The 26,860-nt window shown below is 39.2% G+C and overlaps 1 protein-coding gene across 12 annotated transcripts in view; it reads left to right on the top strand.

Moving 5' to 3' along the window:
• The window catches only part of CDC42BPA (CDC42 binding protein kinase alpha), a 293,765-nt gene that overhangs the window by 193,095 nt on the left and 73,810 nt on the right, over positions 1 to 26,860 (top strand). For all 12 annotated transcript variants that reach the window (XM_029934874.1, XM_029934879.1, XM_029934875.1 and 9 more), the window contains 3 exons: positions 11,162 to 11,409; positions 13,198 to 13,303; positions 21,843 to 21,967. In XM_029934874.1, the coding sequence (XP_029790734.1) occupies positions 11,162 to 11,409; positions 13,198 to 13,303; positions 21,843 to 21,967 (479 nt within the window). The remainder of the gene's footprint in view (positions 1 to 11,161; positions 11,410 to 13,197; positions 13,304 to 21,842; positions 21,968 to 26,860) is intronic.

Raw genomic sequence — 26,860 nt, forward strand, 5'->3', positions numbered from 1 at the left:
AAGGTATACTGAAAGGCAGAAAATACAGTTGGAAGAGACAGAGCAAGCATCAGAACCAGACTCAACATGGCAGAGATGTCTAAAGTATGAGACTGGGAATTTAAAACTATGATCAGTTGATTGATATGCTGAGGACTCTAATGGGTAAAGTAGAGAGCATGGAAGAATACATGAACAATGTAAAAAGATATGGAAATTCTAAGAAAGAACTAAAAAATGCTAGAACTAAACAGTACTGTAATAGAAATTAAGAATGTCTTGGGGCTCCTGGCTGACTCAATTTGAAGAACATGCAGCTCTTGATGTTGGATTCATGAATATAAGCCACACATTGAGTATAGAGATTACTAAAAATAATAATAATAATAATAATAAATAAATGTTAAAAAAATGTCTCTACTACAAATCTATACTCATCAAGACAGTATGGTATTGGCACAAAAACAGACACATAGACCGATGGAGTAGAATAGAGAACCTAGAATTGGAACTACAAATGTATGGGCAACTAATCTTTGACAAAGCAGGAAACAGCATCCAATGGAAAAATGACAGTCTCTTTAGTAAATGGTGTTGGGAAAACTGAGAGCAACATGCAGAAGAATGAAACTAGACCACTTTCTTCTTAGACACAAAATAAATTCAAAATGGATGAAAGACCTAAATGTGAGACAGGAAGCCATTAAAACCCTAGAGAAAGCAGGCAACAACCACTTTGACTCAACTGCAGTAGTTTCTTGCTTGACACAATCCAAAGGCAGGGGAGTTAAAAGCAAAAATGAACTATTGGGACCTCATCAAGATATAAAGCTTCTGCGCTGCAAAGGAAACAGTCAACAAAACTGAAAGGCAACTGACGGAATGGGAAAAGATATTTGCAAATGACATATTGGAAAAAAGGCTAGTATCCAAAATCTATAAAGAACTCACCAAATTCCACACCTGAAAAACAATCCAGTGAAGAAATGGGCAGAAGACATGAATAGACACCTTTCCAAAGAAGATATCCAGATGGCCAACAGACACCTGAAGTGATGCTGAACATCACTCATCATCAGGGAAATACAGATCAAAGCCACACTGATATACCACCTCACGCCGGTCAGAGTGGCTAACATGAACAAATCAGGAGACTACAGATGCTGGTGAGGGTGTAGAGAAACAGGGACCCTTTAGTGCTGCTGGTGGGAATGCAAACCAGTGCAGCAGCTCTGGAAAACAGTGTGGAGGTTCCTCAAAAAATTAAAAATAGAGCTACCCTATGACCAAGCAATAACACTATTAGGAATTTACCCAAGGGAGACAGGAGTGCTGATACCCAGTGTTTATAGCAGCACCTTAAATGTCCATCAACTGATGAATGGATAAAGAAGATGTAGTTTATATATGCAGTAGAATACTACTTGGCAGTGAGAAAAAATGAAATCATTCCATTTGCAGCAACATGGATAGAACTGGAGGGTATTATGCTGAGTGAAATAAGTTAGAGAAGGACAGATATCCTATGTTTTCACTCATGGATCTTGAGAAAGTGAACAGAAGACCATGGGGAATGAGAAGGGAAAAAATAGTTACAAACAGAGGGAGGGAGACAAACCACAAGACACTCTTAAATACAGAGAACAAACGGAGGGTGGATAGGGGGAAATGGGTGATGGGCATTGAGGAGGGCACTTGTTGGGATGAACACTGGGTGTTGTATGTAAGCCAATTTGACAATAATTTATATTCATTTTTAAAAAAGAAACTCATAAATAACCGTTAATGGACACTGGGTATAGCAGAGGAAGACTCTCTGAGCTTGAGGATATCTAAATAGAAATTGACAGAACTGAAAGGCAAAGAGAAAAACAGTTGGAAAAAGAATATGCAAGTGCTGTGGAACAAGTATAAAAGTTGGGAATATTAGAATGAGAAGAAAGAAATAGAAGAAATATTTGAAAGAACAATGACTGAGAATTTCCCCAAATTATTATCAGACACCAAACCACAGCTTCAGGAAGCTCAGAGAATACAAGCCAGATAATGCCCAAAGAACTACACCTAGAGATAGCATTTTCAAACTACAGATAATCAGAGATAAGGAAAAATCCTGAAAGTCAGAACAAAAGAAATACTACCTTATCTATAGAGGATGGAAGATAAGGATTACAGCTGACTTCTCAGAAATCCATGCAAACAAGAAGAGAGTGGAGTGAAATATTTAAAGTGTTGAGAGAAAAAATTAACCTAGAATTTTGTACCCTATAAAATTACCCTTCAAAAGTGAAAGAAAATAAAGACTTTCTGAGTCAAAAATGTAAGGAATTTGTTGCCAGTAAACCTGCTTGTAAGAAATGTTAAAAGGAGTTTTCTGGAGAGAAGGAAAATGATACAGGTTGGAAACTTATATTTTCATAAAGAAAAAGCATAAGGAAGGCGCTTGGGTGGCTGGCAGTTGAGCATCCAACTTCAGCTCAGGTCATGATCTCACGGTTTGTGAGTTCTAGGCCTGTGTCAGGCTTTTCACTGACAGCATGGAGCCTGCTTCAGATTCTGTCTCTCTGTCTCTCAAAAAGTATTTTAAAAAATAAAAAAAAGAAAGAAAAAAATATCAGAGAAGGAATAAGCTAAAATAAATAAAAACTTTTATCTTTCTTAATCTCATAGTTTGTTCAAAATAATAACACTTTCATTCTTTGTACATACACACACTCTTCTATATGTTGTATAAACCTGAAATGGATGAAAGCAATGATTTAGAGGGTAGGGGGGAGGAATTAGGATTATTTCACTTTAAAGTATTTGTACTACTCATGAAGTTGTAGAATATATTTTGAAAACAGACAGGAATTGGTTGTAAATAGATATTGCAAACTAGCACAACCATTAAAAAAGAAGTATAACTGCTGTCCTCAGAACAGACAGAAAATGGGATCATATAAATCACTTGATTAAAACCAAGACAGAAAAGGAGTAGAAGACAAAAATAGGAATAAAGAACAAGGACAATAAACAGTAAACAGTAGCAAATATAGTAGATATTAATCCAAAAATACCAGTAATCACTTAGAATGTCAATGGCCTAAGTACATCAGTTATGAAACAGAGATTGGGGGTGCCTGGGTGGCTCAGTCAGTTAAGTGTCTGACTTCAGCTCAAGTCATGATCTCATGGTTTGTGAGTTTGAGTCCCGCATCAGACTCTGTACTGACAGATTGGAGCCTGGAGCCTGCTTCAGACTTTGTGTCTCCTTCTCTCTTTGCCCCTCTCCCACTCACATTCTGTCTCTCTCAAAAATAAACAAATATTTAAAAAAATTTTTAGATAAATACAAAAATCCAGAGATTGTGTCCAATTGGATAAAAAAAAATCAAACTATTTTTCTGTAAGAAGCCCACTTTAAATATAGAGGCAGATATAGATTAAATGGGTGAAGGAAGACATATCATGCTAACACCAATTAAAAGAAAGTGGGAGTAGCTATTATTAATTTCAGAGTGGAATTCAGAGTAAGAAAAGTTTTTAGGAATAAAAAGGGCATCAGATAATGACAAGGGAATCAGTTCTCCAAGAAGATGTAACAGTACTTAACATGTATGCATATAACAATGCAGAATCAAAGTGCGTGAGGCAGAAACTGTCAGCACTGCAAGGAAAAATAGATGATGCTCTTCTAGTTGGAAACTTCAACACCGCTGTGTCAGAAATGAACACATCCAGGAGACATAAAGCCCGTAAGGATATAGATGAACTCAATGTCATCATCAGTCATTAAGGCAGATCCAGCTAACATTTACTTATTGGTGAGAAAATTGACACTTTTCCCCTAAGATCAAGAGCATGGTGAAGATGTACCTTTCACCACTGCCTCTCAACATTGTATTGGTTATCCTAGCTATGCAGTAAGACAAGAAGGCAAAATAAGCGGTATACGGATTGTGAAAGATGTAAAACTGTCTTTTCAGAGGCAACATGTTCATCTATATAGAGAATCAAAAAAATAGGCAATAGAACTGGAACTACGTAGACGTTATGGGAAGGTTTCAGGATACAAGATTAATACACAGAAGCCAGTCACTTTCCTATACAACAGCCATGAACAAGTGGAAATTAAAATTTAAAACTCAATACTGATAATACCCACAAAAAGGAAATATTAAGGTATAATTATAAAATATGCATTAGAGCTATATGGGGAAAACTATAAAACTCTGATAAAAGAAATTAAAGAAGAACTAAATAAATGGAGAGACATTCCATGTTCATGGATAGGAAGATTCAATATCATCAAGTTATCAGTTCTTCCCTACTTGATTTATAGATTTAATGCATTCCCAATCAAAATCACAATTAATCCTTTTGTGGATATTATCAAAATAAACCCAAAGTTTGTATGGAGAGATAAAAGACCTATAATAGCCAGCACATTAAAGGAAAAGAATACAGTTGAAAGACTGACTGCCTGACTTTAAGACTTACTGTAAACATGGAGTAATCAAGACAGTGTGGCACTGGTGAATGAATATACAGAAAAGTCATTTTAAGCAAAGGAGCAAGGGCAATACAATGCAGTAAAGATTGTCTTTTTAACAGATAGTACTGAACAACAAGACATCCACATAATGAATGAACAAATGAAACTTAACAATCTTTACAAAAATCAAGTTGAAATGGACCACAGACCTAAATGTAAAATATAAAACTAGAATACTTCGGGAAGATAACGTAGGAGAAGATCTAGGTGACCTTTTGTAGTATAGTGACTTCTTATATATCACACCAAAGACACAATTAATGAACTAAGGAATTGATATGCTAGACATACTTGAAATTAAAGATTTCTGGGTTGCCTGGGTGGCTCAGTTGGTTAAACATCCATTCAGCTCAGGTCATGATCTCACAGTTTGTGAGTTCGAGCCCCGCATTGGGTTCTGTGCTACTAACTTGGAGTCTGGAGCCTGCTTTAGGTTGTGTGTCTCCCCCTCTTTCTCTGCCCCTCCCCTGCTCTCATTCTCTCTCTCTCTCTCTTTGAAAAATAAACATTTTTTTAAAATAAAAATTTCTGCTCTGCAAAAGACTATTATGCAGTATCTACAGAAGACTTTAAAGACTCAATAAGTAGACAACAGATGACCCCAGAGTTGCAAGTAATTAGCTGTGTGCCTGTAAGCCAGCAATGAACAATCCACAAAGGCCATTGTGAAAGCAATTTCAATTATAATATAAGCAGCTAAAAGAATAAAGTTCCTTGGAATAAATTTAACCAAGAAGGTTAAAGACTTGTATACTGAAAATTACAAAACCTTGTAAATAAATGGAAAGGTATACTATGCTTATGGATAGGATGACTTAATATTGTTTGGATATCATTGTTACCCAAAGTGATATACAGGTTCGTTACAATTGCTAGTAAAATATCAGCAGCCCTTTCTGCAGAAATGAAAATATAATCCTAAAAGCCCTATAGAATTTAAGGTGGCCCCAAGCAGCCAAACAATCATGAAAAAGAAAAACAATTGGAGGACTCAAACTTTTCAGCTTTAAAACTTAACTACAAAGTCACAGTAACAAAAAGAATGTGGTACTGGCCTAAGAATAGAAACACAGGCCCCTGGAATAGCATGAAGAGTGGAGAAATGGAACTCCTGTGTCAATGGCCAAGTGCTTTTTGATATCATACTAAATCTGTTCAATGAGGAAAAGATAGTCCTTCAATTTGTGTGCCAAGACAACTGTATTTCTCCATGCAAAGAAATTTGGATTCCTAGCTCGTGCCATGCAAAACAATTTACTCAGAACAGATCAACCTAAATATAAGAGCTACACCCATGCAACCCTTAGAAGAAAACATTGAGGTAAGTGTTCATGACTACGGCATGGACTCTTAGATATGACACTGAAAACATAGCAAAAAAAAGAAAAGAATTGATAAATCGGATTTCACCAAAATAAAAACTTGTGTGCATTACCTCAAAGGACATTTTTAAAGGAATGGAAGAAATAATCTACAAATCAGGTGTCTGTTAAGAGCTTGATATCCGGATACATAAAGAAGTCCTACAGTTGAACAGCAAAAAGCAAACTATCCAATCAAAACATGGGCAAATAACTTAAATAGACATGTCTGCAAAGAATATATTTTAGCCCATAAGCCCACAAAAAGATATTCAACATCATTAATCATTAGGGAAATGACGTTAAAGCCTTAAAATACCACTCCATATGTACTAGGGTGGCTAAAATAGGGGGTTAAAAGGAAATGAAACAGGTGTTTGCAAGGATGTTAAAAGTTTAATGGTTCCTCAAAAAGGTAAACTAGAGTTACTATATGACCCAGCAGTTCACCTCCTCGGTACTGTACCCCGAAGAATTGCAAGCAAATAGTTGTACATCCATGTTTTTTGAACATTATTAGAGTAGCCAACAGGTGGCAACAATCAAGTGTCCATCGACAGATGGAGAAGCAAAATTGGTGTTTATATACAATGGAATATCATTCAGCCATCAAAAGGGAGGACTCTGTAATACATGCTCCCACATGGATGAACCTTGAACACATTATGCTAAGTGAGAGATGCCAGCCAATAAAGAGCAAATCCTATATGATCCTCCATGTATGAAATAGCTAGAATAGGCAAATTCATTGGGATAAAAAGTAGAGTCGAGGTTATCAGGGACTTGGTAGAATGGGGATGGGGAGTGGTTTAGTGGTTGTAGAGAATTTCTCTTTGGGATAATGAAAAAGTTTTAGAAATAAAGGTGCTCATGGTTGTACAACATTCTGAATGTAACACCTACTAAACTCTGTACCTAAAATGGGTAAGATGGCAGAACTTTATGGTATATGTGTTTTATCACTAACATAATGTCCATAAACCATTGAGTTGTACACTTTAAATGAGCAAGTAGTATTGTATGGGAATAGTAGCTCAATAGGCTATTTAAAACAACACTTTTCAGTTGTTGTGATCATATGCTGCAAGAGCTGTCCGCCTGCTGTGTTACATTGCTAGGCTGCCGCAGATCTCCCCACACATGGGTGGCCTAAAAACCTGAATGTATTGTCCTGATTATTGCACCTAGATGTCCAGAAGCAGTGATGGTGGGGTTGTAATAGTTTGCGTTCCTCGGTTTACGTATCACCTCAGTCTCTGCCTTGTTTCGTTCTGTGTGCAAGATTGTGAGTCTAGATTTCTATTTATAAGGACATGGTTATTTTGGAATAGGGCCCAGCTTTATGATCTCATTTTAAGTCAGTGACCTCGGTAAAGACCCTACTTTGATTTTTTTCCCATTCTTACTGAGATATGGTTGACAATAAAACTTGTGTATACTAAACTTCTAAAATGTGATGTGTAGGTATATGTATACGTTGTGATATATGTACCACAATGAGGTAATTAAGATAAGCTCACTTTTTTTGATCCACCCCCTAAGAAATCTCAAGTATACAATACAGTCTTGTTAGCTGTATTCACGCTGCCTCATGTCCTATCTCCAGAACTTATTCATCCTACATCTGTGAAATTTCTGTGCCCTTTGACCCACACTCTTCTGGCCCTGGGCAACCACCATCCTCCCCTCTGCTCCGCAGAGGTCACTGTTTTAGATCCTACATACAGATTAGATCAGATGGTATTTGTAAAATACGATCATATTCTGAGGTACTAGTTAGCGGTGGTTAGTGTTTTAACATGAATTTGGAAGGGACACAATTCAACTTTTAACACATGGATTTTTCACTCCAAAGTGTGATACAAGCATTTACGTTCATTATGTAACTGTCAACAAACATAATCTTCATGATTATGGAAAAACACCCACTCACTCAATCCTCTGCCATTAAATATTTATCTTTCACCTTTGCAGTATTCTCATTACCATGAACACTTTTGTGTGCTGCTTTTTAATATTATTTCTTAGAACAGAGACCTAGAAATGAAATTGTCAGATCACTTCGAGGCACTTGACAGAGGCCACAAATTGTTGAAAGTATAAGAAGCATTTCTTGCCTTATTAGTAGGTTGTTTATTAATCATTTTTTCTTTGTGAATTATTGCTTAAGTCATTTGCCTTTTTAATTTTATAGTCTGAATGTTTCTCTTACAATTGATAAAAACCCTTTGCATAGTGAAAAAGTATTTTCTTAAGTTTTTCCACTATTTATTATTTTATCATTTGCCCTTTTTAACACTTTTTTTAATGTTTATTCATTTTTGACAGAGCACGAGCAGTGGGGAGGGGGGCAAAGAAAGAGGGAGACACCGAGTCCGAAGCAGGCTCCAGGCTCTGAGCTGTCAGCACAGAGCCCGACGTGGGGCTCGAACTCAGTGAGATCATGACCTGAGCTGAAGTCAGATGCCCAACTGATTGAGCCACCCAGGCGCCCCATATCATTTGCCCTTTAATTTTGGTCTTGTTTCCTTTTCAAATTACAAGATGTTTGGTCTTATTTTCCTCAGTGTTTCTCTTACTGCTTCAAAGCTTGGCTTATCCTTTCAGAGGTTCAGAGGTTGTTAAGTATTCACTTCTGGCTTTTCTTGCATGGTTATATTGGGTTTAAAAATATTTAACTCTACGGGCGCCTGGGAGGCTCTGTTGGTTAAGCATCTGACTTCAGCCCAGGTCATGATCTCACAGTTTGTGAGTTCGAGTCTCGTGTCAGGCTCTGTGTTAACAGCTCAGAGCCTGGAGCCGGCTTCAGATTCTGTGTCTCCCTCTCTCTCTGCCCCTCCTCCGCTCATGCTCTGTCTCTCTCTCAAAAATAAATAATAGCTTTTTTAAGTTTTATAGTATGTTTTAGTATCTGAAAAGAACATTCTTCTCCCTCTTTACTCCTTTTTTTCTCCAGGATTTTCTTTGGCATTTTTCCAAGTGTATTTTTCCTGTGTACTGGGAACGTTTGTTTCCACCTGCCACCCCCATTGCCCATATTTAATTTTTTTATTATGTTTATAAGAATATAATTTGAGAAATATTAAACCCATATACATTTAATCTTTTCTTTCAAGTAGTTGGTATTTTTCTGTATTGTTTCAAGTCTTCCCTTAGGTCTTTTATAAAGACATGTCCTTTGTTCATGTAATGGTCAGGTAAGTTACTTTCTTGTTACTCCTCATGTGTGTCTGTTAGTTTCTGATAATTTTTGTCTGAAAACAGTGAACTTTTTTACTGTTTTATTCTTGCTCATTCCACTTTCCAGAAATACTGTGAATTTGTGTTTCTCTTGCATGTCGTTGTTTTACTCAGTTCTGCCACTTTTTAGTAGATTTTCTGGGCGAACAATTATATTGGAATCATAGTGGCTTTATCCCTTCCCTTTCTAATCATTTCTTGTGACTAATTGCACATGTTACCTGGTCAGCCAGAATATTTAAAAATTCACTACATAAGAGATCATGGAAAACACCTTTTCTGTTGTTGTTATTCCTAAATCTTTTGCATGTATTTCTGGTCCTTCACCAGAAGGTATTATTTTGTCTGATAGCTGGAAAAGGGGTACTTTTTACGTTAGGAGAATTACTTCATTGTTTTTTGTTTTATTATGGGACTTGGGTTGGTATTTGCAATTGGTATTTGATTTTATCGAATATATTTAGGCATGCACACCTACTGAGATTATCATATGGGTTTTTAATGGACTCCATTAAAGTAAAGCAATTATTTTTACATTTATTAATAAATTTACTAACACTAAATTACCTTCAATACCTGCCAGAAGACATGTTCTTTTGTGGTAGATTGTTTCTTTTTTAATACGGTTTCATTTCATCAGCATTGACAAGTGACTTGGACCCATGAGTGGTATCTCTATTGGGTCTTGGTGTCAGGGTAGTGTTTGCCTGAAACTTGAGTGTGTGCTGCCACTTTCCCAACAGCAAACTGTGCGAGACACAGCAGCAAATGGAAATGCTCATTAGTGATTCTCCAGGTGGATAGTGAGTGGTCGGTGCCACAGATGTCAGTGTGTCAATGTCGTGTTTGTGCAGCCACGTCCGAGCCAGAATCTGACCTGCCGTGGCTCTCCCCAGGCTCCCCAGGTGTGGGCACCGGGCCGCCCCAGAAACTGCTAGATGTCTGGGCCTTGCCTATGGCAGGCATGGCGTGAGTAGAGTTTTAGTAAATGGGTAACTATTCCGGGGGATACCCCAGAGTCATTTCTCCAGCCCAGTGGATGTGTTTGGTTTGTTTTTTTAAGGTAGGTACCTTAGATGTGAAGAAGTGAGGATAGCTTTCTTTCAAATTTAAATCCACTACTATTCACAGTTTTTAAATCAAACTGCTCACAGTTTTTCTGCCCTTAATACTATTTTCAAACACCATAGACCATGTCCCTCCAGGGCGTAATTCCCCATTGTCGCTAAAACATAAACCCGTAGGTTCTTGGAGCTTGAAAACTTTTCTTGTTGATCACCTGGGAACGTAAATAGCATATAAGGCAGTTATAGAAAAGTTACAGAGCTCAGGAGGTCTTAAACGGTCACAACCTCTGTCTGTGTCTGTTTACCCTTTAGCACTGTCTGGAGGAAACTTTGGACTTTGCATTTTACTTTCACCTTATTACTGAGAAGATGTTTCATCCTAATCTCTAAAAGGGCAGCTTTCAACTAAATTTCTCATCCCTAATGCTCTGCCTAAATGCCGAGAGGCATCTCATTTTCCAGTGGAGATGAAGATGTGTAATCTTCCCTGTGGACTCTAGCGAAGCCCCCTCTCTTTCCTTTCTGTACATTCTAGCTCCGTCATTCTGTCCCCCAAATTTGTGTCTTCTAAAGACACACACCTGTTTATAATCCTTTATTGATTCCACATCAGAAGTAGGGCATGGTTAGATTTTTCCCTCACTCCATACACCAGCAATAATTGTGCATAAATTAGAAATGTAACTACAAGCCAATAACTATATAAGTGCTAGCAGAAATTATAGATAAATATATAATCTTGGTAGGAAGAAGGCTGTAAAATACAACAACAATAAGGGAATACATACTGAGAACAATACTTGCAACCAATAGCTGGCAAAAGGTTAATAGTCTTCATAAAGAAAGTGTTTTTTATGTGATGATGTACAAAAATAACATTCCAGTATATGAGCAGTTCTTTGTTACAGAAAGAAGTTATTATTTGATATTTTGTTATTCATATTAGATGAACCACTTTTTTCTTCTTACTTTTATAGCAAAAACAAATTAGTTACTCACCAGGACTGTGCAGCATAGAACATCAGCAAGAGATCACCAAACTAAAGACCGATTTAGAAAAGAAAAGTATCTTTTATGAAGAAGAATTGTCTAAAAGAGAAGGAATACACGCCAATGAAATTAAAAACCTGAAGAAAGAACTTCACGACTCAGAAGGCCAGCAACTTGCTCTCAACAAGGAAATTATGATTTTGAAAGACAAATTGGAAAAAAATAGGAGAGAGAGGTAAGCATCAAGTCATTTCCCCCTCCCTTCAGTATTTTGTGAACGTGTGTGGCGTGTTGGGGGGTGGAGATATGCAGGTGGTGCACGTGCCCCAGTCCTCAAGGGACCCCCCCAAGGGACCATCCACATGGTCCTCAAGGAGCCCAGAGTCCATGATAACAAACTGAGAACGACAGGGGGTCGGGAGAGCAGACAGGATGTGTAAGTTTGAGCGGAAGGGCAGACACAGCCAAGAGGCACGTTAGGTTTTTTGGACTAAATTCTATCTAAGACCAAAGAAATAGAACATCTCTAACTGTGGGAGGGAGTCCAGAGGTAGCAGAATGTGCTAAGATGGTGAGGAAAAGGGCACGTCCTGAAGATCAAGGCTGTTACCTGCAGTGGCACCACAGAAAGACGAGAGGGTGTGAAGTGGGGCAGGAGAGGGTAGTAGAGGCAAGGTCATGAGGAAGAAGGAATTGGGACTTTGTGCCGAGGCCATTGAAGGCAGGTGACAGGGCAGTGCTCGTGGTTCCATGCAGAGTAGGGCTGACTAGAGCAGGTGGCAGGGAGGACCTGGCAGCCGAGACAGGCAAGCCTGCAAATTCTGCCCAAGGAGGGTGGGGGTGGGGGGGAGGGTGTGAGGTCCAGGAGGATGTGCAGGGGTGACGGTGTGAGGTCCAGGAGGGTGTCCAGGGGGGAAGGTGTGATGTCCAGGAGGATGTGCAGAAGGAGGGTGTGAGGTTCAGGAGGATGTCAAGTGGGGGAGGGTTCTAAACAACATTAGTTGTTTAGAATATGAGCCTCTTCAGGGCACCTGGGTGCCCTCCATGTCCAGTGTGGAGTCTGTTTAAAATTCTGTCCCTCTGCCTCTCTCCCCCTCACACATGCTTGTGCACTCTTACTCTCCATCTCTCTCTCTCTCTAAAAAAAAAAAAAAAAAGATGGATGGATAGATAGATCTCATCTCTATAGCAACTTCATGATTGAACACTGATTTCCCTTTCTCCCTTAGGTGGTTTCTACAAAGTCTGTTAGAATTCTTGTTGCCTCTAAGGGTGAATTCGTTGTGCCCCCCAGAACTGTCACCGTAGATAAGTTTGATAGGAGCTCCTGGGTGGCTAAGTTGGTTGAGCTTCTGACTTCAGCTCAGGTCATGATCTCACAGTTGGTGAGTTCAGGCCCTGCATCGGGCTGTGTGCTGACAGCTCAGAGCCTGGAGCCTGCTTCAGATTCTGTGTCTCCCTCTCTCTTTGCCCCTCCCCTGCACGCTCACTCGTTCTCTCTCAAAAATAATAAATATAAATAAATAAGTTTTATAGTATTATTTTTCCTGTGTGTATGCATATGTGTGTGGGTAGGTACGTACTCAGGGAAGAAGGAAGGAAAGGCTGAATATATTGAGAGAACTGTTGGAAATGTCACTGAGGGTTTGCTAGCACCCTTGAGCTGAGAAGGAATCCTATGGCGCCCACGTGTCCCCCTCTTTGCCTCACCTCCTCCTTTCCCCGTACTTGGTGGTGTGTATGCAGCCACTTAAGGTGAGTGCAGTCATGAAGTCTTCCAATCACAGATGCCGTCCTCAGAGTTTCAAATGAAAAACAAAGTAGATGTTGTTAGGCAGACAAATCTATGAATTAAAAGGAAATTATTATTACTTTTAATTTTAAGGGGGCGGACTGGGACTTGGCACATTCAAGTTGGTGTGACTTTGCAGAGTGAAGGTGGAACAGCAGCCCGTCCGGGCTATCATCGTTTTACCTTTAACTCACTTCCTGTATTTTCCTCTTCTGTTTTGAATTGTGTTAGTCAAAGCGAACGGGAAGAATTTGAAAATGAGTTCAAACAACAGTACGAACGAGAAAAAGTGTTGTTAACTGAAGAAAATAAGAAACTGACGAGTGAACTCGATAAGGTGAGTGATACAGTCTGACCTCCATTCCCCGAGCAGGTGCTAGATGTCCAGCACGGTGACAGGAATTGTAGGCAGACTCTTACACTCGGGCACAGTGTGGGTCCAGGTCCGCTCCTTAGACACGGAGGCTGCTGGCGTGGTTCCGGTGAGGCTTCCTTATGCCCGCCATGCCGGGCTGCTTATCTTGTCATCGTCTTTGCCCCGTCTGTTTTGTGAGCCTCTGTGCTTTCTTTCACTTTCCCCCTGGTCTCTTCTTACTCATTCCTCTCCTGTTTGTCACTTACTCTGTCATGGCTGCCAAAGTTAAGCTTGCTCTTGGCAAGCGCAGGAACAATGAGGCCACACGGAAGCGCTTTTGACAACCACGAATGAGGTCATGTTCATGGTGGAGAAGGACTCATAGCTAGAAGTCATATCATTGGGAGGTAGGTAGGAATCCAGAGATACCCACTCTGCCTGTGGGCGCCTCAGTCAGTTAACCATCTGACTCTTGACTTGGGCCCTGGTCATGATTTCACAGTTTGTGGGTTTGAGCCCCACGTCGGACTCTGTGCTGATAGCGTGGAGCCTGCTTGGGATTCTCTGTCTCCCTCTCTCTCTCCCCTCCCCTCCCCTGCTCGCGCGCGCTCGCTCGCTCTCTCTCTCTCTCTCTCTCTCTCTCTCTCTCTCTCAAAAATAAGTAAATAAACTTAAAAAAAAAAAAAAAGAAAGAAAGAAACCAACTCTGCCTAAACTCTGTGGCTTGAGTAAAGAACAGAACCATAGATTAAACTTAGACTCAGCCAGATTTATGAACAAAATTTCAAATACTTGAATGTTTTTCCATTTCGTAGCTCAGACTTTTTGAACTGCCACCCTTCTGCATTTCTTTTGTCAGTTCTTAACTAGCAGTTGTAGAAATCCTAATATTATCCAGATATTTTAATAATCTTATTTATATTTAAATGAGAAAGTTTAGGTAATTGTATTTTATAATGATATCTAGGATTTTCCTCCAGTAAAAATATTTTGTTCAATTATTAGTCACTCCAGTAACTAATAATGACCATGACTGAAATAGTCATGAATTGGAAGACCATGACTAAGTAGTCATAAAAGAGAGACTCTTTATTCTCTCCCAGTTTTCCACTGCATTCCATATCTTTCACTACTTTCCCCAGGACTATTTGGTTTTTTAAACATTTAAAAATGACTTTGCTTGTTTGGTTGAAAACTACTTGAGAAATGTACACAGACTCTGTGGGGGGTGGCCCAAAAATAGTATATGAATGTTTTACTTAAAGTACATAGAGCATATGAAAGTTATTCTGTGGCTTTTCGTTATTTCCACTTAAATAAAACTAATAATGTTTGAATTTTATCCCCATAAAATTTAAGTCACATAGTTTTTTTTCATGGATTGACTAATATGACTGTAAAATTAAATCCTATTTCTGTCTGTAATACAGAGTTTAAGATTCTGTTGAGTTACCTTGAGGTAAGAAACATAATTAAACTCTAGGAGGCCTCTTAATGTAGTTTCTAAACAAATCACTTAGTAAAAAATGTATATAGTCCAGGAAAAATTATCATAGATCAAATATTGTATACGCTCCTTGGTATTTTTCATTACTAACCATAAAGTTCTGCTGAGTTTACAAGAAATACATATTTGATTTTTAAGCAATACTCTGGATTCTGATGAGACGTGAAAGATAAAAATAAAAGCTTGTTCCTGACGTTTACGAAAATAGAACATTGCCTTTTCTTATAAACGTGAAAGCTCTCACGAAGGAAGGAAGTAGAACTCTGAGACAGATGCTTGATGACCAGGAAATATTTATTCCTTATGGAGCAGTGGAGACAGACCTGGGTTCTGCTGTCATTTAAGCATCTTCCCAATTTTGGCTGTTTTTATTCAGCCTTTGCTTTCTTCTTGCTTGACTCTCAGCTCACCTACCTGAGCTTCTTCCCCGTTTCTTCTGTTCATTCATTTTCTTGTTTGGTTTGAACTGTGTGTTTCTGCCAAGAGGAATAAGCAAAGAAAACCCTTGGCACTGCTCTACCAGCCTGCCCATTCGGGGCCCCGTGAAGACAGCCGAACTCCTTCTCCCCAGAACTTCCGGTATAGAAGCCAGAAAGCAACTTGTATGTTAATTTCAAAATTTATGTAATGAATATCATGAAGAGATTCTCACATTCATATTTTTGAACTCTAAATGTTTTAAAGGAAATCGAAAGAAACTGTTGATATTTTCAGAAGTCTCTTAAGTTTCAATTTTTTTTATTAAAAGATAATTTATTGCAGGGGCTCAATCGGATAAGCCTACGACTTCAGCTCAGGTCATGATCTCACAATTCATGGGTTCAAGCCCTGCATCAGGCTCAGTGCTAACAACTCAGGTCCTGGAGCCTGCTTCGGATCCTGTGTCTCCTTCTCTCTCTGCCCCACCACTGCTCAACTTCTGTCTCTCTCTCCAAAATAAATAAATGTAAAAAAATTGATGGTGGTGGGCACTTGAGGGGAAGAGCACTGGGTGTTGTATGGAAAACAATTTGACAATAAAATATTATGGAAAAAAAAAAAAAAAAAGATAATTTATTGCAAATAAAATTAGTCATATATATCAGGGAGTAAAAGCAAATGACTTCCAGGCAGGAAACATAATATTTTTGTCTTGGTTTTAAATTATTATTTTACAAAACAGCAAAATTCTAAAAAATGTGGAATATATTTAGCATAAAAGTGAACCCATGATCTCATCACCACAGAACAACTGTGATACCTCTATATGTTCCTTTCCAGGTTTTGTTCATATATGTACTGTTACATACATGGGGTCACATATACATTCCATTTTCTAATCTGCCTTTTCACTGAAAATGTCCTAAAGTCTTATAATCACTATAAGCCAAATACATCGATGTACACATAGTAAAACCTCATTTCCCAAAAGGCAAAACGAACAAATACTTAGGTAGAATTTACTAAATGCAGGTCCTCTTCTGAGTTACTTTATAAATCATTTAATCCTCACAAAAGCTCTGTGAGGTGTACCCTATTATCATTTTCATAGATGAGGAAACTGAGGCAGAGGGGAGTGAAGTTCTTCTCCTAATCAGAGAACCACGAAGTGTCCAAATGGAATTTGGACACAGGCAGTTTGGCTCGAGTCCATGCTTTTATTCAATTGTAACAAAAATATTAGTATTATTAGAGTAATAATGAACAAATCTATTTAAATCTGCTTGTTGCAGATTGTTACAACAACATGGCCAGGCAAAATCTGCATTTCCTGTCCTTCCTGCAAATGTCTAGTTGATGTCACTCACAAATTAATTGGAAGGGCTGTCAAAAGCAGTAATAATCAAAAAAGATGTGCTGTAAGTGGAGACGTTGCATCTGCCAAAAGAAATTTCAGAAACAGCGGGTAGGCTTCTGGCTATGCTCACATGAAGAGATTGATGAATCCTCTGAAGAAAAGAAAACACTTCAAGATGGACACAATTGTCAAAAACAACGATTTTGGAGCCCGAGGAAGTAGCGAGAGGAAGACCACTACAGAACATTGCTGAGATAATGAAGGAACGTCTGACCAAACGGAGTTCATATTTTTGAACTCTAAATGTTTTAAAGGAAATCGAAAGAAACTGTTGTACCCCATTAATGGGTGAGAGACTCAGATGAGGAGGAAGCATTTGCAGATCACTTATCTGATAAGAAACATATTCAAGATGGAGAAAGAACTCTTAACACTCAATAATAAGTAAATACAAACAACACGTTGAAAAAAAAGTGGGGAAAAATTTTGAATAGACATTTCATGAAAGATCTCTGGATGACAAGCTCGTGAAAAGATGTTCAGTGTGGTCAGGAAAACTCTAATTAAAACCATGGTCACATACTGCTATACACCCTCAAGAATGGGCAGAATCCATAAGAGTGACCATCCCTGTGGTTGACGAGGACATGGAGGAATCAAAACTCTTACGCTGCTTGTAGACATGGAAGGTGGTGTAGCCACTTTAGAAAATAATTTCAGAAGTCTTCAAAAAGTTATGCATCCACTTACCCACGTGACCCAGAAATCCTCGTACATATTTACTTAAAAGAATTAAAAACAGAGTCCTTTTCAAGACTTGTATGTTAATGTGCATAGCATCGTTCTTCACAATAGCAAACCACCGGAAACAATACACCTGTTCACCAACTAGTGAATGGGCAAATAAAGTTTACTATTATCCATCTGAGAGTATGCTACTCAGCTGTAGAAAGGAGTGGATTTCTGATACGTGCCACACTGTGGTTGAACCTCAATAATATGATGAGGTATTACATTTTTATGAAAAGCATAACTGCAGAAGGAGAAAACAGATGTGCAATGCCTGGAACTCAGGGTGGGAGCAGGATAGACTGCAAACCAGCACTGGGGAAATTTTTCATACTGGACGCGTACCAAAACGGGGTTGTGGTGATTGTTGCATGACTGCTTAAATTTATTAAAGACCATTGAGCCATACACTTGTAATGGATGCATTTTATTGTATGTAAATTATATATACCTCAGTAAATCTGTAAAAGAAAAGAGTTGATAAAGTATGTTTTCAAACATGAGTGGCACCCCTTGAGGTACAGAACTTAAATCTTAATAGGCAGATAAGGATGTATGTTGGCCTTGAAAGCTTCTCTGGACCCCGTTTCATTTTGAGAAGACCACGGATGTGAGGTTAAGCGGGGAATTACAGCTGTGTTCCTTAGGTAGAGTGGAAGAAATGAAACTGCACTATGACTTGTGCCAGAATTATCTATCTCTCACAGAAGGACAGGCCAAAACACACTCGAGAAAAACTTTGGGTCATTAGGAGAATTCCTGATCCATGTAATTGGAGGAGTTGGCACACGTGGCCTGTAGCCACATCCGGCTCTCAGACTCTTGCTTTATGACCCACAAACTAAGAAGAGTTTTTACACTTTCAAGTAGGCTTTTCTAAGAACAACATGTGATGGAGACCATGTGTGGCCAACAAAGCCATAAATACATACTATCTAATGCTTTATTGGGAAGTTTGCAGACTTCCTTGTTTAGAACATGGTTTTAGCCTGTATTAGATACTTAAAGAAACATAACACACACATGCACATACACACACGCATGTGTGAAGATACTTAGTGTAAGGAATTTGCTTACCTGATTATGGACGCTGGCAGGTCCCAGTATCTGCAGTTTGCAGCCTGGGGACCTGAGGGAGCCTGCAACTTAGTTTCTGTCTGGGTCCAAAGGGCGTGAGACCCAGGAAGAGCTGCTGCTTCAGTAAGAGTGCAAAGGCAGGAAAAGCCATCACCCCGGCCTGAAGGCATTGAGACAGGAGGAGACTGACTCACTAGGGTCAGTCTTTTTGTTCTTCAGGCCTTTAGCTGATTGTTGGATGGGCCCACTGTGTTAGGGAGGGCAATCTGCTTTATTCAGTCTACTGATTCAGGTGTTAATCTCATCCAGAGGCACCTTCAGAGACATGCCCAGAGTAATGTTTGATCACACGTGTGGGTACCTTGTGTGATCCAGTCAAGTTTGCACATACAGTTAATCATCACCTGGCCCCTCCTCTCCACAAACCTGTAAAAAGCTCTTCTAGGACCAGGAGGGCCTGAGTGGCCCAGTCAGCTGAGCAGCCGACTTTGGCTCAGATCATGATCTCATGGTTCGTGAGTTCCCCCCGAGTCTGACTCTGCTCACAACTCAGAGCCTGGAGCCTGCTTCAGATTCTGTGTCTCCCTCTTTCTCTCCTCCTCCCTCTCCCCTCTCTCTCCCTGCCTCTCTCTCTCTCTCAAAAATGAATAAACATTAAAAAAAAATTTTAAGTAGGTTTTCTAGGAAAAACTCATCTTTTTCAAGTTGAGTAATCAAAAGGAAATGTACACAGTATCTCTATAAAACATACCAAAAGCAAGAAAGGAATACTGACTAATGCAGGTTGAGACCATAGAAAATGTAACCACAAGATAAAAATTGAATAAATATTTTAACATAAATTTTTAAAACCATATTAGAGCAGGAACTTTTGCTTCTGACCCGGACAGATTAACTTGCATCATACCTACCACCTCACCAAGAGCTGGAATTTTTTAAAAATTGTTTTAACTTCCCATAGTATTTGTCTGCAGCAAGGCATTGGAGAGATAAGAGGGCAGCCTTGTTTACTGGCCCAGATCCTAGGGAGAAGTGGGGCAGGGAGAGGAGCCCGGCACTCAGTGCCTGTCCCTGGGGCATCTGCTGCTGACAGGAAAGCAGAGCTGACCAGCCGGCAAGCTGAGCACAGTATTCCACAGTCTCGCGGGTCTGGAAAGAGGTCAGGCTTTCAGCCAGACTCCTTGATTGAAAGGCTCCATGAGTGAACCGGAAGGAGAGGAGAGCCCTCGATGACTGAAACCTAGCCTCCAGGTAATACATACCTGGCCTATCTTGCCTCTGAGAAGGAGGATATTTTATAGAGCCTCTAATGACCTCCAAAACTTTCATATAAAGCCGTGTGGCATGCATTAAACAATTACCATGCACACACTACATCTCTGAAAACCAAGATTAAAAATACAATTGCAAAAACAAAATAAGGAAAGAAAAGTGAAAAAAAAAACTAGATAGTCCCTATAAATCCACAGAGATTCTAGTGGGAATTTTCATAAGTGAAAATTTAAAATAACCGTGTGATAGAAAATAGAAAATGTGATGAATTTCAGCATACAACTGGAATGTATACAAAAGAGTCAAATAGCATCTCTACAAGTAAAAACTAAAATCACTGAAATACCCAAGAGAAGATTTTAATAGCAGATTGGAAAGAGCCAAAGAAAAGAGTGGATAAGTAAAAAAAATTTTCAGGCTAAAGTATGGGTAGAGATTTAAAAGGATAGAAGAAATACGTAAGAGAGGACAAAAACCTCATGGACATGGTATAAAGATCCGATGTACGAACATTTTCTTAGACGGAGAGAACAGAGAGACTGTGGCAGAGACTGTATGTGGAAGAGTACATGGCCCATGATTTTCCAAAACTTAGGAGAAACATTTAGATACAAATTCAGGAAATGCTACAAACCCTAAACGTGATCACTAGAAACTAAATCCCACTTAGGGACATCAGAGAAAATCTAAAAACCAGCAACCAAAAGAACTCTAAAAGCTGTCAAAGCAGAAAGTCACATTGTATTCAAACGAGCAAAAGTTCAACTGAAAGCTGGCTTCCCAACAGAAAAGAAAAAAAATTAGGAATAAAAACGGAATAAAAAGGAATGACGTTTTCAAAGTCCTAGAGGATAGTAATTGCCAACCTAGAATGTTCTATACCGAAGAAAAAAAGTCTTTCAAAGGTGAAAGCAGAAATTGAGATTAGAAAACTCTAAGACCAACAACCAACTTTTTTCAACAAAGAAATTAGAAGAAAAATAAAAGTCCTAGAGGAAAACTGCTATGGACGGGACTGTTTGCATCCCTTCGAAACCCCCGTGTTGAAACAACCTCTGGTGTGATAGGAGGAGGAGGTGCTGCCTGTGGGGCACAGTTGGCTCTGAGGGCAGCGCCCTCCTGACAGGAAAATTCCCCCAGTGAAAGTGACGCCAGAGAGCCCGCCACGCCTTCCACCTCAAGAAGACGCAGCCAGAAGACCGCTATCTGCAAATCAGGAGCAGACCCACCACACACCAAATCTTCCAGCATCTTGATCCTGACTCTCCAGCCTCCCAACTGTGAAAAATGAATGTCTCATGTTTGGACCACCCATCTCTAGTATTCTAGAATGAACAAGAGTTTATGAATAAAAAAGACTTAAGGACATAGGGAACATTAATGTGTGTTTACGGTTGTCAATATGATTTAATTTAAGAAGCTGTTAACATTTTTTCATCTTTTGAGGTAACTGGAAATTTGAAGTTACTACCTATGTGATGATAATAAGGAAACTTATTGAATTTAATAATGTGCTTATATTTTGAAAGAGAGGACCTTATTTGCAAGAGATATACATGGAAATACATATGTAGAATTATAGATGTCTGGCATTTGCTGCAGAATAATATAGGAGGAAGGAGGAAGAAGACCAGATACAAATAAAATGGCTGGCATCGAGGTGCTAATTGTTGATGTTGGTGTGGGCTCATGGGAATTAACTCACACTGTCCCATTTTTATATATGCTTGAAATTCTTTATAAGATTTTATTTAAAAAAAGAGCATCTAGAGACATTTTCAGGTCAAGAAAGAAAATGAGATGTTGTTACCAGTGAAACCTAGGCAACTGGAGACATAAACAGTAGTGAAGTTTTCAGGCAACTGGAGAAGGTTTGCAAATGGAAGCGATTTAGTGCAGGGAATAAGGGAAAAGCAAAGGCAGGAGGAGAAAATATTTGTTGTTTCCAAAATCAGTGACCAGAAGGGTGCACAATAAGATATCAGGCAGGCAAGCATCGTTTGGTGGAATAAGGTGAGGTATCAAATTTAACAAGAAGCGCCTGGGCACCTTGCATTCCTATTCCTAAAAGTAACGTGCATCTTAAAACTGCCTTTCAGCTCACCACGTTGTATGAGAACTTAAGTATACGCAACCAGCAGTTAGAAGAAGAGGTAAAAGACCTAGCAGACAAGAAAGAATCAGTTGCACATTGGGAAGCCCAAATCACAGAAATCATTCAGTGGTGAGTACTCTTTTAAATGTGTTTTTGTGAGTGATTTTGGACACAGGGCCAAGCTGGCGTGAATTCTACAAGGTTACTTATAATGGGTGTTGGGGTTTTTTTTCTTATTTCTATTGCTTTGAAAAACAAGTTTCCCTTAGAAGCATCATTTTATTACTGACCTGTCATTGGCGTTTTTCTATATTTTCAACTATTCTTCTTTTCCCCAATTGCAACAAGTATCCCGTGTCCACTTCCCACAGCTTCATTGAAAACTGGTGTTTCTAAAACAAGGTTATTTTAAGACAGTTGGTCCTTAAAGAAGTGAAGAAACTCATTCACTAGCTCTAAAATTTCCTTTCTAAGACCAAAATTCCTGTTTGCGATAATTTTAAGAAGCGGACAGCCATAAAACATAAAGTTGAATCTAATTTTTTTTTATTTACCTTTCAGCCTTTTGATTCTTTTTGACACATCATAGATGTTTAATTTGTATGAAGACAGCTAGTTTCTTTATCTATAGACCAATCATTTGGTGGGAATTTTTTATACTCTTATTTTGGTTCTTTGAGCATTTTTTTTCCATTTTCCTACCTTATGGCAGATTAATACCCTCCATCTTAAATAAAATCAGAAGTGAATAAGCTTTTTCTAAGAGATCTTACCCAAAGTATTTTGATATAGGCTGAACTGCAGAATTCTTGTGTTCACTCACCTTTGGCTTATGAATGTAACTATTCAGTGCATATCTAGATGAAAATACCCAGGCTCTGGAAATGTAGTTGTGTTCCAAACAGTTAATGATTCGTTATGTTTAATTTATGTCCTTGTCACCAAGTCTACATCTCTGAAGCAAGTCATTCTAATTTTTAGCCAGCCTTATAATATCAAAAATTTTGGGGTGCCTGAGTGGCTCAGTTGGTTAAGCATCTGACTCTTGGTTTCAGCTCGGGCCACCATCTCACAATTCACGGGTCTGAGCCCCACGTCAGGTCTGTGCTAACATTGTGGAGCCTGCCTCAGGATTCTCTCTCTCCCATTCCTGGCCCCTCCCCTACTCATGTGTGCACACATTCTCAAAATGAACTTTAAAAAATACCAAAAATTATGAATCTTAGTTACTTGAAACTGGTGGTGCCAAAAACAAAACACACTATGACTCTTCATTTTTAACTTCATTATTATGTAATCAAACTTAAAATTAAGCTGTTGCTGAAAATGACTTTATAAAGAACGAAAATGATATAGCCAAAGCCAGAGTTCCTAGACTGCCAATCTTTTCTAGTGACTGGCATGATGGGTTCATATGGAATGAAAAGAGGTTCTAGGAAAGGAAATAAGCTTTAAATGTGGACTCTGGATGATACCACAAAGCACTCATTTGACTTTTCACATTCAAGTGAATAGTGCAGAAGTCAGGAATGTAAGCAAGTCGCTTTACATAAAAGCTGTTATGTAGAAATGGGCTAAAATAGTTAATTATTAAATACCTAATGGGGTAAAAGTAAAAGACATACTCCTATTCTTAGATTTCTTACCTACTTGAAAGTAAATCTGGAGTATTCTGTTTGTGCTTAAAAATATTAGGAGTCTTGGGCTGTTTGGAGTTTTTCTGTTGGATATGTTAAAAAATGAAGTGATGCTGGAAATAGGAATATGGCAGTGGAGTAGGAGGATCCTAGCCTCAGCACATCCCTTGAATACAATTAGATAGCTATCAAGTCCAACTAAATACCCCAGAAACTCAACTGGAAACTGACAGAACAGGCTCCACAATTAGAGAGAAGAGGCCACATTGAAGAAGGTAAGAAGTGCAGAGACATGGTTTTAGGGGAGAAATGAATCCTGGCTGCTGCAGAAGGGAGGGAGCCATGGTCATGGAGGAGGAAGAGAGAGAGAGAGAGAGAGAGAGAGACACACACAGACAGACAGGAGCACACAAGGGAACTCACAAGGGGAACATCTCCCCATAGCCATTGGCTTGGAAAACAAGAGGGACCAAACTCCATGAGTTCTCAGAACCAGCAGGGCTTGAAGACTGGAGTTTTAAACATCCGTGGGCTTGGCGGAAATAGAGCCTGGAGGGCACTGCACTGCTCTTGGAGAGAAAGGAGCAAACCACCTGGAGATAGATGGCATGCAAACAGTGATCTGAAGAGCCCCTAGGGCACATAGTGGGTAGAACATTTGCTTTTCTTGAAGTGTAGCCAAGAGAGACCCCATTCATGGAGATACCTCTCTGAGAACAGAAGTAGCTGGCTGGCACCATCTCTTCCCAGCCCCTCAGCATAAACACGGAGCCACCTGTGGGAAGATACTGGCTGCCTAACTTGCTTACACCAAGCCCCACCCCCACAGGCTCTGGTGGAACTGCCCTCTCAGTCATGCTTACCTTAGCTGCACTGTGGCAGCCTCTCCCCCAGAAGGCTATCACAGGCTCTTGCCCATACCACATCTCCAACCAGTGAGTTTTGCAGGACGTCCATTCCAGTGGAGGTGGTAACAGGTCTTGTTTCACAAGCAGAGCAAAGCAAACCTAGCTAAAAACTCACCACATTCAGGCCAGGGACCAAAGTCTGCCCATAGCAGGCAAGGAGAGCCTCTGCAGACAACTGGCCTGAAGGACAGAGCAACCAGAACAGTAGAGCACACACAGCGCACACTGGGGACACTCACCGAAGTGCCAGGCCTTGGGCACTACATGACCTCTTCTTCATAAAGCCATTACTCTCAAGAGCAGGAGATATAATTAGCTTTTCTTTTTAGTGTGTATTTTTAAAGTTTTCTTTTAATGTTTATTTATTTTTGAGAGCTAGAGCATGAGTGAGCAGGGGATGGTCAGAGAGAGAGGGAGACACAGAATCTGAAGCAGGCTCCAGGCTCTGAGCTGTCAGCACAGAGCCCAACGTGGGTTTCAAACTCACAAACTGAGAGATCGTGACCTGAGCTGAAGTTGGATGCTTAACCGACCGAGCCACCCAGGTGCCCCATAACTGGCTTTTCTAGCACACGGAAGCAGACAGAGATTCAGACAAAATGAGAAGACAAAGGGATTTGTCCCAAATGAAAGAACAAGATAAGGTCATACCAGAGATCTAAGCAAAATAAATATAATTAACATGTCTGATGGAGAATTAAAGTAACAATCATAAAGATAGTCACTGGACTTGAGAAAAGAATGGAGGACATCAGTGGCACCCTTACCACAGAGATAAAAGAGTTAAAGAATCAGCGCTGAAGAGTGCAATAAAGAAGATTAGAAATGCACTTAATGCTGTAAACAGCAGGCTGGAAGAAGCAGGGGAAGTAATTAATGATGAAGGCAAAGTAATGGAAAGCAGTGAAGCTGAACAAAAGAGTTACACAAAACAAGAGTGGACTTAGGGAACTCAGTGACTCCAATCAAATGAAATAATATTCATATTATAGGCGTTCTAGTAGAAGAAGGGGGAGGTGCAGAAAATTTATTTGATGGAATAATAGTTGAAAACTCTTCTAATCTGAGGGAGGAGTCATACATCCAGATTCAGGGGGCACAGAGAACTCTTCATCAAACTCAACAAAAGCAGGCCCACATCAAGACCTACTGTGATAAAATTTCCAAAATACAGTGATAAAAAATCTTAAAAGCAGCAAGACAAAATAAGTCAGTTATGTACAAAGGAAAACTCATAAGGCTAGCAGGAGATTTTACAACAGAAATCTGGAAAACCTGAAGGGAGTGTTATGATATATTCAATGTGCTGAAGGGGAAAAATATGCAGCCAAGAATACTCTATCCAGCAATGATGTCATTCAGAATAGAAAGAGAGATAGAGTCCCCCAGACACACAAAAACCGAAGGAATTCATGACGATTAAACCAGCTCTGCAAGAAATATTAAAGGGGACTCTGAGTGGAGAGGAGATACCAAACATGATAATATAAAAGTAGGAAACACAAAAGCAGTAAAAATGAGTCTTTCTGTAAACATCAGTCCAGGAACTCACAAAAGAAGTTATAAAATATGGCACCATATACCTGAAACGCGGGCAGGAGAGAAGAAAAGAATGGGTCCAAACTGAAACAACCATGGACTTAACCTAATGGTAACCATGTATCAAAAACACTAGTAACCATGCAAAAAGTAGACAAATCCAAATAGATCACATAAAATCAGCAGACCGTGAAAGAGAAAGACAGTAAAGGGTCAGAGAAAATCTTCAGAAACAACCACAGAACATGTAATAAAATGGCAACAAATACATATCTACCAATAATCAGTTTGTAAATAGATTAAACGCTCCAATCAAAAGATTTAGGGTGTCAGAATGGATAAAAGAATAACCCATCTATATGCTGCCTACAAGAGATAAATTGAGGTGTCAATCTCCTTTACAAATGCACCAAAAATAATAATACCTAGGAATAAACCTAATCAAAGAGGTGAAAGACCTATACTCTGAAAACCATAAAACACTGATGAAAGAAATTGAAGAAGACACAAAGAAACAGAAAGACATTTTATGCTCATGGATTGGAAGAACAAATATTGTTAAAATGTCAGTACTGCCCAAAGCAATCTACAGATTAAATGTGATCCTTATAAAAATACCAACAGCATTTTTCACAGAGCTAGAACAAAAAATCATAAAATTTATAGGGAACCACGGAAGACACCAAATAGCCAAAGCAATCTTGAAAAAGAAGAGCTGGAGGCATCACTATTGCAGGCTTCAAGTTATATTACAAAGCTGTAATAATAAAAACCATATGATACTGGCACAAATATAGGCCCATAGATCAGTGGAACAGAATAGCAAACCCAGAAGAGAACCCACAACTGAATGGTCAGTTAATCTTCAACAAAGCCGGAAAGAATATCCAGTGGGAAAAAGAATATCCCTTCAACAATGGTGTTGGAAAACCTGGACA

Source organism: Suricata suricatta, chromosome 3, assembly GCF_006229205.1.
Source record: "Suricata suricatta isolate VVHF042 chromosome 3, meerkat_22Aug2017_6uvM2_HiC, whole genome shotgun sequence".
In the NCBI taxonomy this organism is placed as follows: domain Eukaryota; kingdom Metazoa; phylum Chordata; class Mammalia; order Carnivora; family Herpestidae; genus Suricata; species Suricata suricatta.